The 13,808-nt window shown below is 38.6% G+C and overlaps 1 protein-coding gene across 1 annotated transcript in view; it reads right to left on the bottom strand.

Annotated features, from left to right (window-relative positions):
* Positions 1-327: 327 nt before the first annotated feature.
* The window catches only part of LOC139738911 (uncharacterized), a 194,071-nt gene continuing 180,590 nt past the window's right edge, over positions 328-13,808 (bottom strand). The window contains exons 19-27 of the mRNA XM_071649539.1: positions 13,562-13,739; positions 7,950-8,102; positions 7,362-7,491; positions 6,475-6,507; positions 5,911-6,011; positions 5,377-5,460; positions 2,618-2,739; positions 1,432-1,663; positions 328-726 (exon numbers count right to left, since the gene is read on the bottom strand). Coding sequence (XP_071505640.1) covers positions 328-726; positions 1,432-1,663; positions 2,618-2,739; positions 5,377-5,460; positions 5,911-6,011; positions 6,475-6,507; positions 7,362-7,491; positions 7,950-8,102; positions 13,562-13,739 — 1,432 coding nt within the window. The remainder of the gene's footprint in view (positions 727-1,431; positions 1,664-2,617; positions 2,740-5,376; positions 5,461-5,910; positions 6,012-6,474; positions 6,508-7,361; positions 7,492-7,949; positions 8,103-13,561; positions 13,740-13,808) is intronic.

The following is a 13,808-nucleotide window of genomic DNA, read 5'->3' as shown; positions in this document are numbered from 1 at the left end:
GGTAAGTTATAATTCATTTCTTTCACCAATGTGCAATCTCTGTCGATGAAGTTGGCCAAGTCTGATCTGTAAGCATTCACGGAAATTCTTAGACCCATCCATGGCAAAATCCATCTCAAGCCCAGAATACCAGTCAAGCACATATATGCAATAGGCATATTGAACTGGTGGGGGAAGGGTGGTTTACTGGCTACACCCAAATTTTGAAGTCTTGTAACTCAAAGCACGTTTTAGGAGTTACCCATCTAGAGCCCTATGATGATAGAACAGCAGGTAAGCTCTTCACAAGTGTCCCAAAGCAAGGTGGGTGAGGGAATGGGTTAATAGCTACATCCCAAAGTCCGGGGCTGGGAACTGGGAGTGGGCACGGCGGGGTATGTTGGCCTGCTTCAGGGTGTAGACCAACAGACATTCCAGCCACTCCTGGGCCTCCTCGTGGGATGACGCCTTCAGCTTGTAGTTGCGTTCCTCCGTCTGTATGACGATCGTCCGGTCGTCCTCCAGGGCCACTGGGCAGCCGCGCAGGTAGATGGACTCCACGTTCTTCTCGTTTTTCCGCTTGGAATAGTAGAGGTGGCCCTGGGTGGTCAGCTCGAAGTAACGCCGGTTCCATTGCGAGGAGAGGGGGGACTTGGCATTACTCAGCTTCTCCATGTAACCCTCCTTGGTTGGATTCTTCGGTAGAGGTTTGCGGGTACGCGGTGTCGATACACCTTTTGATTTGTCCTGTACATGGGACAGAAAATTGGTTACTCACAAATATGACTTACTGAGGGGTTATCAAAAAATGAAAACTTAATTCCAAGCTTAATGGTTCCCTAAACCAGTTAAAAATGGACTCCTTTTCCTATGACACACATTTACCATTTACCTCAGCCCAAGAATACTCGGGACTAGTCTTCAACGGGTTAATGAGTTAATGATTTCCACATTTCACTGAAGGCAATCACAAAGCCTTAAAATCAGCTGCTCGTAACTCTAAATCTAAATGCTGGTGTAAACTGAACATCAATATCTCCTTTTGCAGTTCAATCAAACCAGATAAAACACTTAACTAATGTGGAATTTATAAAATAGAATTTCTTGGCTCTCCATACAAAATAATGATATGTAATATACAGCTCCTTAAATCATCTGATATAAACTAATATGTACACATAATTTTTGTTGGTCATATTTTGATTGATTCTACACTATATAGTCACAAGATACAATGCACTTGTACATGTATACATACACATAATATAAAAAAACAAACACATACCACATATTTAAAAATGAATCATTCAAACTTGAACACGCGATCTTATAAAAAACAAACAGACAAAAGCTTCAGGTACATAAAACAATCAAACAAATCTGTTGCATCTGAGTTGTTTCCACCTGGAGACAGCTGTTTTTCTTTTTTTTTTCTTGTTACTATCAACCCACCTGAATAAATCCCTGCCTCTTGGCATTGCCTGCTGCAGATCTCGTGTCAGCACTGAAAGCCTTCCGCAAATTGGCAACGCTGTTGTGGGTGTCATTGCTACTGCTGCCCATGTCATACTGGTCGGGGCAGCTCTCCGCAGAGTCGCTGCGCTCCAGGCTCGTCACGCTGTCGATGGCGGAGTCTCGCGGCATGCTCTTTCGAGGGTTGCTGGCGTACTTCTTGGATTTTCTCCTGTATAAAACAAAAACATACACATCCGATGACTGTCAAATTACGTCTGAGTTCTAGTAATGCAGGAGGATATTTGCACTAAACAGAATTTTAGTATCATAGCAATCATTGTCAGCACGGCTTAAATCAGCAGGCGGTTACTGCTCAATATTTTTCAGTGTACAAGATCTGTCAAAACCATACACATCAAATGTAGTTTCTTTAACATGTCTGCACATTACCAAATCACACTGTCCCATGCATGTACAAACCAAACATTTACTTATTTTGCACAGATATTCCAGCATTCCATTAATTTTCCTAACATTTTGATTTTCAGTAGTTAGTTATCAGTGTTTGTTACGGTTACAACAGACTCCCTGATGGAAGCTTCACACCTACAACTGTGGGGACTAGTCATTACTTCCTTTCAATGTGTTCTCTACAATGGTGGTCAATTTCATTCATGCTGTGATGTCTGCCAAGTCAGTGATTTCTCTCTGGTCTTGGATGATGAGACCAGCATTGCATATTAACTCTTTAGCAACTGAAGATTCCGTACATAATGGCTAATGTTCCCTAGAAGGTACAACAAGAAGGTGCAATATTACTCTCATTACGACAACTTTTTAAATTATGTAGAATAGCTCACTGCATGTTTATTTTTGTCTATTATAAGTTATTTTTTATGAAAGCCTATTAAGACTTTACCAAGAGACTGGTGTGCCACAGAAGTAATCATGACATACTTTTGTTGACCTTTGACCTCTTTCAAATTACAAAAGTATATATTCTTTATGCAAACAATGAAAATGGTAAAGTATAAAACTATAAAAAAGCGGACAGTTGGATTCTGGCATTTCAGGAAGTAATAAGACGGGCAGTTTCGGGCGGTTCAGTTACTAATGAGTTAAAGAAAAACTCTCGGGCAGGATTTGACATAAACATGAATACCATTCCTCTGTGCTGACGTACCTGTTAAGCTTTCCATTCGTGACAAGGATGAGGTCCGCCTCCCTCTTGAATGTCTTGACAAACTCTGCGATTGAGGAAAAGACCTCCTGAGACTCCAAGTTAAAGGGTTCCCCGAATCTCATCTGAAAGAAAAGAGTGATATCATGAAAGATGGTTTCTAGCGCAACTAGAATGTATCTTGATTTATTTGCTTTTTCATAATGAAAAGCTAGAAAAACGTTCAAATGCATTTTGCACTTTGTAGCTTCTTCTTCTTCTTCAATTAAAGTGCAGGCTTCATGCTTGAAGATAAATGCACTGCTTTTGTGTAGGTAGTTGGTGGCCACTTCACCGGGTTATAACCGTGCTCTTCTTCGCGATGACTGAATGAAACAGGATCTTTTACGTGCATGAGTTGTGACTTTCCTCACACACGGGACCTCCATTTTATGTCCTATCCGAGGGACAGAGTGTTTTGCCTCTTAATAAAGGGGATAGTATGATTACACACAACATTGCTCAGTGAGACTTAGGAACTGAACCTGGGTCCTTTGGATCCGAAGGCAGATGACCAACCAACTAAGCCATTTCACCGCCCAAATATTACCACATGAGCTAGATCCTAATATGTATGGTCTACACCAAAATTGGACAGGTATTTTATTCTTTTTTATTAGTGGAAAATTGAGCAAGAAAATGGGATTCCATCGGGATCCTGATGGAATCCCATTTGCTTTGCTAAATTTTCCACTAATAAATAATATTCATTTCTGGTCGGTTTTTCTGTTTGCATTTGTAATTTTTTTGGGCAAAAAGGAAATCACCTTCATGATTGGAAGTTAATGACATGATAAAGAACCAATGAACCCACACTCTTGGGAAAGGGTTTGAAATATTGAGAACCCTTTGCTTCACTCATAAGACTTTGCACAGTTTTAATGACCTTTTGCATTTCAGCTGGCAACCTGCAATATTTTTAAGAAAATAGACCTTTGCATCATTCACTTCACAAACAATTGATGTATGTTAAGAAAACCATGAACAGTTTCTCATTTCCTCGCTCACATATAATGTAATAGGAATTTACAAATGAACGTTTCATGGAGAGCTAGGTCAGGTCTGTCTAAGATGTAATCTTGATGTTCCAGGAGTCTCCAGGAAGTGTTACTATTAGTCACGCTCCCCAGAGAACTGGCCAGACGAACTTTCAGGAGCGCAGGAAACACGAAAAATGCCAGCACACAAAAATTTAAAGGCACAAGCCATCTTTTTTTACGTCCTCCAAATTTTATCTGAAGATGAGAAAATCCTGCTAGAAGAACTGTCTCCTCTTTGGGGAGAAGAATTAACAACAAAATGACTCTCTACATTCTCACCGTGCATGAAATATCTCTCAGACTATAACTAACCTATTTTTACTTTTGGCTCAGTCTATATCAGTCATTTAGAGCCACAACTTACATTTCATTCATACACAACATGCGGACAAAAGAAACAACATTTGAATGATTCTTACAAGCTTCTCTTGGCTTCTGTTAATAACCCTTGGATTAACAGTTGCCCCATCAACACACCCAAACATACCATGTAGTCAAGGTACCCTTCAAACAAACCGGTACAAACATTTTTCTAACTGGTAGGAATATTGACTGAGTAAAAATTCTCAAGGGACCTTCCAAATACATGTACTTCCCCCAACCCAATTAACCCTTTCGTTAATAGCAACTGAAGATTCTGTACATAATGGCCTATTGTTCCCTGCAAGGTACAAGAATATTACTCCCATTTCAACAACTTTCTAAATCATGCAGAATAGATCACTGTATGTTTATTGTTGTGTGTCATACGTTTTGTTTATTTGAAAGCCTATTAAGACTTTATCAAGAGACTTGTGTGTCACAGAAATAATTCTGACATACTTTTGTTGACCTTTGACCTCTTTTCAATTCACATGATTACATTTTCTAAATGAAAACAATAAAAATAGTAAAGCATGATACAATAAAAAAAGTGGATGGGCAGTTTCAGGCAGTTTAGGGAGTAATCTGACATGCGTTTTGGTTTGGTTCAGTTACTAATGGGTTAATTTAGGCCATATGAGAGTCAACTCATATTTCCACTGTGTCATGGGGTAAAGACTACTCCTGAAATATTACAATTGTTGTCTATTTCTAAGGTCTTTTGCTGTTTTTCAGGTCACTCTGTCTCCTCATGGGATGGAAAAAGACAAAATCGAACTTGAGTATTGCTTCCTGTTTTGATATCACATGATGGAGCCTCTTACTAATGCATCTTAGGCCTGAAAACAAGTGGTAGCTTTCCCAGTGTATCTTTGAGAATGGAATGCTCATCCACAACACAGTGACATATCAATAGATGCTGGTTTGACACCAAATCCAGTAATGTACTAATTTCAAATGCTCTACCTTACTTGTTTTCTCATTTTATATCATTTTATATACTGCATTTTCTTTTCTTTTTTTTTTGCGGGGGGGGGGGGGGGGGGGGGGGGATGTTTTCTTGTTCTTTTTTATTTATCACAGATATTGTCATCTTTTTAACCAGAACATTGAATGCTCTTAGCATTCCTGACAATGAATATCTAAATAATTTTTTTTCCACACTTCTCACTGAGAAGACTTAAACCTGACAACAAGTTACAACACTATACCCCTTGTGACTCCTTCCCCCACCCACCCAAGTTTCCTCTAGGTATCCAGGTGCAGTATTCTAGTGCATCCTGTATCTGAATTCAAGATAAATTGTTAGAAGTGGCTTACCAGCATTTGATCAAAGAGGTTCTTCATGTCATCTGATTTTTCCTGGAGATCGGCCAGTTTGCCTTCGTAGGATTCCACAAACATCTGAAAGAATAAATAAGACAATTAATAAGATTGATCTGCTTAATTTTAAAGTGAATAAAGTCACTTCATGATGACACTTTTCTCTTTCTGCATCAGCAGCTGTTAGTATTTCTACTACCATAAGCATCACCTACATCAACATTATTGTTGATATCATCATAATCACCACCACCACCACCACCATCATCATCATCATCACCATCACCATTACCATCACCATCATCATCATCATCACCATCATCATCATCATAAGCGATAAGTATTTGTAATGAATGTAAGCAATGATGAGCATGGACAGAATAAGCTCATTGCTTTTTGTCATTTTCATCTCAATACTTTAAGCAGGTTTCTGAAGCATGCCAACACTGTACAGATAGTGCAGCACTATCCTAAAAATCCTAAAGCATGCTGGGGTTAATTTCATTTAATCTGTGAGTTTGGGCATCTCACCTCCACCTCATCACAGAAGGCGATGTCCCTCTCTGGGGGATTCTCGGCTTTCAACAGGACGGATGCATTTTTCTTCACCTTGCTCAGGTCCTTCTTCATCACTGGTGAATGAGGGACGAGAAAAATTGACAGCAATCAATCACCTGTCTGTCATTTTATGCAGGAACATTACACGGTTTTATCACAACACATCACAACAAGCAATGCTGACTCTGTACAGTGAATAATGGTCTGTAAGTTCTTACATCACCCACAATATTTTGAATCACAATTTACATATAAGCCTGATGGAAGATGATCTTCATTTCTATCAGAATGGACTCTTCAAAACATAGAAATGAGAAAGGTATGTGACACTTAAAATACACATTTTTTTTTCTTTCTTTCTCATTGTGCTGTAGCTATTGACAATCAAATGTATGTCATTTTTGATACACAGCCATCCTTTCATACAGGTGTCATTGTTTCAATATGTATACTATGACTACACTGTGTATCAAAAGAAATATTGATTCTAATACAGATAATGTGAGTGACAAGAACTCAAGGGGGTATAGGTCCTACCTTCTACTTCAGCCTGCAGGGCCTTGATTGATGCTGAAAGACAAAGAGACAGAGAGAAAAATAAATAAACTCAACAAAACTGTGCATGAAATACTTTTGTCTACACCAATCAATCAATATACTTGACGTGTTCATTTGGTCTAAATCTATATTGATAGACATCACTTTTACCAAAAAAAAAAAAAAAAACACACTATGAAGCAGAGTCAAATATCATATATTCACAACTCTCATCTTGCTTTTCATGAGAGTGACATTCATCTTGTCCTGTTCTGAGACAACATTTGATTTTCATACGAAGTTTAATGTAACACTGTTGGATGACTGACAATATAGGTCCTATCTTCTATTAAAGTAAGATGAATCACAGGGAGATAATTGTTCCGAAATCATACTGCTACAAAATAACATTAAACAGTGAAGGGGGACAAAGCATTGGTTTTTGTGCCTATAATTATATGATTAAATCCTTTTTCTGACTAAATATGGAATGATTAATACTTCAAAATGAGACTCCAATGTTGTTTTCCCCAATGAGCAGACTTACATTGGTTACACGTTGCTGGTAGCATGGAAGAATCAAACTTGCTGCAAATAAACATGGATATGTCACAAAATGTATTCTTTTTGACTTATCACAACTTACATGGCTCTAAACTTCAAAGAGAGCCTGAAAATATTCCATATATAGATATACACAAATGTCATGTTCCTATGTGTTTGTTCTTTAATGTAGTCACAAATGATCCTACTGATAAGCCATTTTTAACAACAGAAAATATGAGGTCATTTAGAATTTGAGGCAATAGTCCAACATTCTAACAATGTGTCCAGGTTCAGAGTAATAGCACAGTGGACTGGCGGGCACTTTCAGCATTCTGGCTTACCGTCACTGGACAACATGAGGGGATGTAGCTCCTCAGTAAAGGTGAGGAGGTCTGGCTCGTGTTTGTGGATCTGTTGGACCAGGAACTTGAGGAGGGTGAAGTTCTTGTCCTTTGCTCTGCACTCAGCAAGCTGTGATAAAAGAGGCATGGACCCAGGGCAGTGGAGGTTAGGGTGGTAAGGGGGTGTGGTGGGGAAGATGGTGGAGAGAAGAAATGATGCTTTTATTGTTTTCTTTATGAGAATTTAAGGTTGGACATGCATAAATCACACAATTCTAAGCCGTGTGTGACTAAAATATATTGCCATCACTGCATTTTGCAACTTCTTACAGTAGTTCATAAATGTCACATCTTCTATCAAATGGATGAAAGAATACAGACAAAAAATAAATAGAACAGTGTACACTGCATGCATACACATTTGTTTGCATGTACGTATGTGTGTGTGTTTATATATGTATGTAAGTATGTATGTATGTATCTATCTATCTATCTATCTGCGTATATATGTACTTGTAATTATGTATATATTTATTTGTCTGTCTGACTGTCTATAATTATTCATTAAACTGGGATTTCTCTGCTTACCTTGGTCAGAGTCTGCAGTCTAAAGCCCATGGCGATGCCCTTGCTGCAGCCGCTGTTGATGAAGTTTCCGACGGCGAGGACGAACTCGAGAACGGCCACAAATTTGGGGCTGTTACACAGTACATCCAAACTCTCCAGGACATTGTCAATCGTCTGCAAAATGAACCAAATAAAAATGAAAGAAAATGCATCACAAAATCATGTCATAATATGCCCTTTTACTTTTGCATGCTACCTGTAGGGAAAACTTCTCTACATGCTTCAAAGACTGCATAATTCAAACTGTCACTCATTCATTCTTTTGGTCATTTCTTCGTTCATTCCATCCGCGCTGATTGCGGATCACTCTCCAATTAAAGGGCTTCAGATCTAAGTCTTACTTACCATATTTCACTGACCTACCATGTCCACTGATAGGGCAACCAGCATATGACAGGATATTGTGTTGACAATAAACAGTTTAGAGAATAAGGCTTAGGTATTTTACTGAAGTGACATCAAACTCTTCTAACAAGAACCAACATTGATGAAATTATTGGTGAAACATTTCTAAAGGTTTATGTATTTTTTGAAAACAACTTTTGAAACCTCAGCATTTAACATTTTCTTTTCTCAGAGTCTGGACAATATCATTTCAACTGTGCCATCAAACTTCAAAGAGATACATGTACAGTATTCATAGTGAATCTAATTGACACATCCGAGTTTCTAAGCACAGGAAGAAGAAGAAGAAGAAGGAGAAGAAGAAGAAGAAGAAGAAGAAGAAGAAGAAGAAGAAGAAGAAGAAGAAAGAGCAAATGGATGGACAAACTAAACTGGAAACAGAATGCCTCTGGCATCTTTGATGTGGAAGCATGGAGAGTGCTCTGTACCAACAAAATTTATTACAATGATGGGCATATGTCTGAAGATTGTGTTGATGTAAATTAGACAAAACAGCAAAGTAAGAATGACAGAAGGCAGTCACTTCATGTCTTGTCATCCTGAAGTTTATATCCTAAAGAAGATTAGTAGGAGCTTGATTACGTTGCAGTCTAATACTAACTTACTTTTTTGTCAAGTGGATGAATATGGAACTTTCACATTTTGACAAGAACAGTTTAACATCTTGTTCAGATTTAACTTCACTTGAAAAGAGCAAAAAAACAAAACAAAACAAAAAACAAAACCTGAAAATAATATCTTTACACCACATCAATCTCGGGTCCCAGAAATAGCCATGGCACTGCAAAATATACAGCACATGATTTCCTGTGATGATAGCTGTGCTTGTCCTATTTTCTGCGCGGCGATAGTGGAGTTAAGTCACCGGGTCACACGTTGTTAACCACAGAGGAAACTCCCTGTCCTTTCGGCTAGCTGCTACCAACCACAACACACGCTGTCATACCACAGATACTGAGCAACAGTCATGGAGCTCGGACCAACAAGAAGTAATCCTATGGCAACCTTTACTATTGTTGATACCCAAAACACCTCTAATGTCTTTGGAAGGTAATGTTGTGCCATGTTGGGGGGGGGGGGGGGAGGGGGGTAATGCAAGAATACTAACTCCAAAAAGATGATGGGCTATATTTCATGGTTTGACATCAGAAAATAAACAATGGCGTTTTATGTTCTGCATTAAGCCGGAAATCTCAAAGTCTGCTTTACCTCATTCACTTCATTATTCTGAACCTATTTCTCAGAATGGTGTTCTCATGTCATATGTATGCATGTCTCATAAGTAGATATATTCAACGTATATTGCATTGAAAAAAACTCATAGGGAATCATTCATACTCAAAACCAAAAACTAATTGAAGATGAGTGGAGATTACATAATATCAAAGATTGCTCTCAAAAATTGAATATATGCTTGCATCAGTAATGCAAATGCGGTAATAACAGGCCTAAACCAATCTTCATACAAATATAGATGAATAGCAAATAAGCCAACTTACTCATAAGTGTCACATTAGATGGCAGATCAAAGCAATTCAAGATATAATAAAAAAGAAAGAAAAAATGTTGACAGCTTTTTCAAGTCAATTTGCATGTTTTGAGAGCTTTAGAATTTTATTCAGTCTCAGGGAAGATCTGCTTTCCAAAGAAGGTTCCTCACAGGCACAATTTTGCTTCTGTGATCCTTTCTTTGCACCTGCATTCATTTCTTTTAAAACTTTCCTATTACCTTTGCCCCCCCCCCCCCCCCCCCCACCAACAATGTCCAGCAAAGATAACCCCAAACCACTGTGCCCCACAAGAATTTATCCCTGGAAGGCAAAACTATCTGACTCACCATTTTTTCAACTTGTCATCATGACCTCCTAAAACGAAACACCTAATTGTACTCTAGTTTTTTTTAATTATTATTTTTTTTCTATTCCTTGCCGGTCACTGGTGACACAGTTTTGAATAAGACTTCAGGTCTACAGGTGGACAGAACAAAAACTCTTCATAACATGTGTACCAAATATGACACTCTGTGAAGAATGACAAAAAAAAAACAACAACCACAAAACCAAAAACAAAAACAAACTCCCTCTGTGCAGATAAATAGTCTCTACCTTGCAAAATGAAATATTCAAGTATTCAATTATTCAATATAAGTATTTCAATTGACAGAAGACCGATGTGAAGAGTCACTTCTCTTGATAACTAATTTTTGGTTCATCATGAAGTCAAAGGACAGACCTCTTTCTTGGAAATTCTCCAAATCTGCCCCAAAACGTCATTTGCTGATTGAAACGGCTAGCATCACAGAATATTTATAGCAATTGTATTGAATTATCTAGAAGTAGAACACAGCGAAATTTTTTGTTTGTTTGTCTACTTTCTTTTCTTTAGGCCTTAACAAGAAAGTTATTGTCTTTGTTGGAGGTCCTGGCGATGTTTTTGTTTTGTTTGTTTGTTTGTTTGTTTGTTCTTTTTTGAGAAGAGGCTTTTTGGCCCATAGAGGAACCACAATAAACACAATTGGTGCTCTCTGGTGCTCAATTTCATGGATGATTCATCAAGGCACTGTGTACTGCTGTGCAAAGTTGGGCAAGAACCCCCTTCACTGATTTCCAACTTCCTATTTCTGTAACAACAGCAACATTAATAAGCCCTACCATGCAAAGATGATCCATACGGAGTTACATAAACAAACACACACATAGACACATAGACATTGCATATGTTTGTGCATGTGCACCAATGCAAATGCACATGTACGTATGCATATAAGGTAAATATTTAATTTTTTTTTCTGTTCTCTTGTTTTTTTTATCAGATAATTATTCCAGCAGTAAATAATTATGTATGCGTATTTTGGATGATGGATATGTGGAAAGTGGAAGCGGAATGCATTATGTTTATATGGATTTGAATCAAATATAGAAAAAGTTGAAATTCCAACATGACTGGCCCATCGAGGGTCAACTGCATCCTTGCAGAACATAACATGGAAAGAAATGTCAAAATCTGGCAGAACAAAACTCTCAAGTGAGGCATTTGCTTCATTAAACCACCATTGTGATGATCAAATCAGTTACATGGTATTATTCTATGGTTTTGCTTTGTAGTACAACTCTACCTCGCAATACACATCTCATTCCCACATATCCATATCCATGTTGAATATCTCTTCTTTAAATCTGCAAAGTTTTCCATCCATATATTCTTTACCAGCCCTTAGGGAAAATAAGATATAAAATTGATATCTCCGAAAGAACATATCGACATTTCTAGAAGAACACATCAAGGGTAATTTGGACATGATTCCTTTGAAATGACTTTTGCCCTGCGGCACCTCGATCTCCCACGGAAAATACTAGAAATCTAGGGAGTTTTTTAAAAAGAAATAAACAGTAGTTTGATGATGAAAGTAAATATTTGTAGTAATTTATGTAATATATATTCCTCCACACTACCTTCAGCGAAGAAATATATAACATTATGAAGTGTGAATAGACCTGCAATATCATAATTAGCCCAAGGGCACCCAAGACAAGGCCAAAATGGAGATTTGGACAGGAAAAGCCACTGTTACCAATGTATAATCCTCAGCTAAAGCACCAAGCCACTCTAGCTCTCTACTCTCTCTTTTGTTTGTTTGTTCTACGTCTGTCTGTCTTTCTGTCTGTTTGTATATTTAAGGGTGGGAACAGGAAGAAAGCTTGATATACCTACATCCTGTCTCCAATTCTCCTAATCTCCGTGAAGCTATTACTCAATACAGGCCGTTCCTAAGGACTTAATCCTACCCTGCCATGAGAAATTGACCTGTTTCTTACAAAGGAGCCCTGGCACAGCTTTTGGCAAGGTTTGACATTGTTCAAACAAATTATAAGTAATCACTCATGATTATTATAACAATGTTGATACCAGAAGCACTAACAGCAGCAGCTGTATAATAATGATTATGATGATGATGATGATGATGATGATGATGATGATGATGATGATGATGATGATAATGATGATAATGATAATGATAATGAAAATGATCACGGGGATAGTGATAATGATAAAAATGATAATGATAATGATAATGATAATGATAATGGGGATAGTGATAATGATAATGATATTATGATAATAACAATGCTGATATCATACTAATGATAATAATGACATTCTGAATAACATGAACAGTGCCATTTTGACAATGATTATCATTATCATCTTACTATGAATATTATATTGCCAATGGGGATCCTTCACTCAAAACAATACCAATAAAAGCCACAGCAGTTGCAATATTGAAACAATCTAATCATGAAGCTTACATGGTCACATACATTGACCGTGGATAGAAAATATTGACTGAGATTTGAGCTCAACAGTATTTCCATACAAAAAATATGGATTAATACATAAAAGAATAGCTGAATTTGTGATGTGAAACTCATTTCTCACAACAAACTGATCTCACTGATACGCTACAGATGTCATCACATCTTTTGGGTCATAGGCATTCTGTGTTCTTCAGCATGTTGATGTTTACATATGCATATACACACCATACACACTCAAACATTGGACTAGTTTCAGTGTGATTGACACTCAATAAACCTTGATTTAATCATTCAAAACCATGGACAAGTTAAGAGTTGGAGGAAGCAAAGGGGGGAAGAGGAGTAGGAGGTGGTGAGGAGGGAGAGGGAGAAGAGGAGGGGAGGAAATGAGAAAAAGGAAGAAGAAGAAGACGAAAGGAGGAAGAGGAGGAGAAGAAGATGGAAAAGGAAGGGTAGAAGTGGAGAAGAGCAGATGGTAGAGGGGGAGGAAAATGAAGAGGAGGAGAAGGAATGGAAGGGGTAAAAGTGGAGAAGAGCAGGTAGAGGAAGAGGAGGAGAAGGAAGAGGAGGGGTAGGAGTGGAGAAGAAGCAGGTGGAAGAGAAGGAAGAGGAAGAGGAGGGGGAGGAGGGAAACAGGATAAGGAGAAAGAGGAGGAGGAGGGGAGGAGGAGGAGGGGAGGAGGAGGGGGAGGAGGGGAGGAGGAGGGGAGGAGGAGGGGAGGAGGAGGAGGGGAGGAGGTGGAGAAAGGGGAGGAGGAGGAGGCAGAGAAAGAAGAGGAGAAAAAGGAAAAGGGAAGGAGGAGGAGGAGGAGGGGAAGGCGAGGAGGATGAGGAGGAGTATTAACTCACCGGGGCCAGATGCTCGTACTGCACGGGGAACTCGTTGATGATGAGGAGCAGGTCCAATCTGGTCTTGAGGTGTGGGATCTCACACAGCTGCAGCATGAACTGGTCTGTCGGCTCCAACTCATGGGGTGTCTCACGGAACTGACGATATGTCTCGATGTCCTCCGCCGTTGGGTGATATCTGTAGGTACAAAGAGTCACGCATGAGTCAGAGCTCAAAGTGATATTATTTCTATCTATAAAATTAATG

This window comes from Diadema antillarum, unplaced genomic scaffold, assembly GCF_040938485.1.
Source record: "Diadema antillarum isolate AM-2024a unplaced genomic scaffold, OU_Dant_1.0 seq00000773_RagTag, whole genome shotgun sequence".
Lineage (NCBI taxonomy): Eukaryota > Metazoa > Echinodermata > Echinoidea > Diadematoida > Diadematidae > Diadema > Diadema antillarum.
Note: the sequence above shows the minus strand (reverse complement) of the source record. Positions and strands in the feature narration are given on the sequence as shown.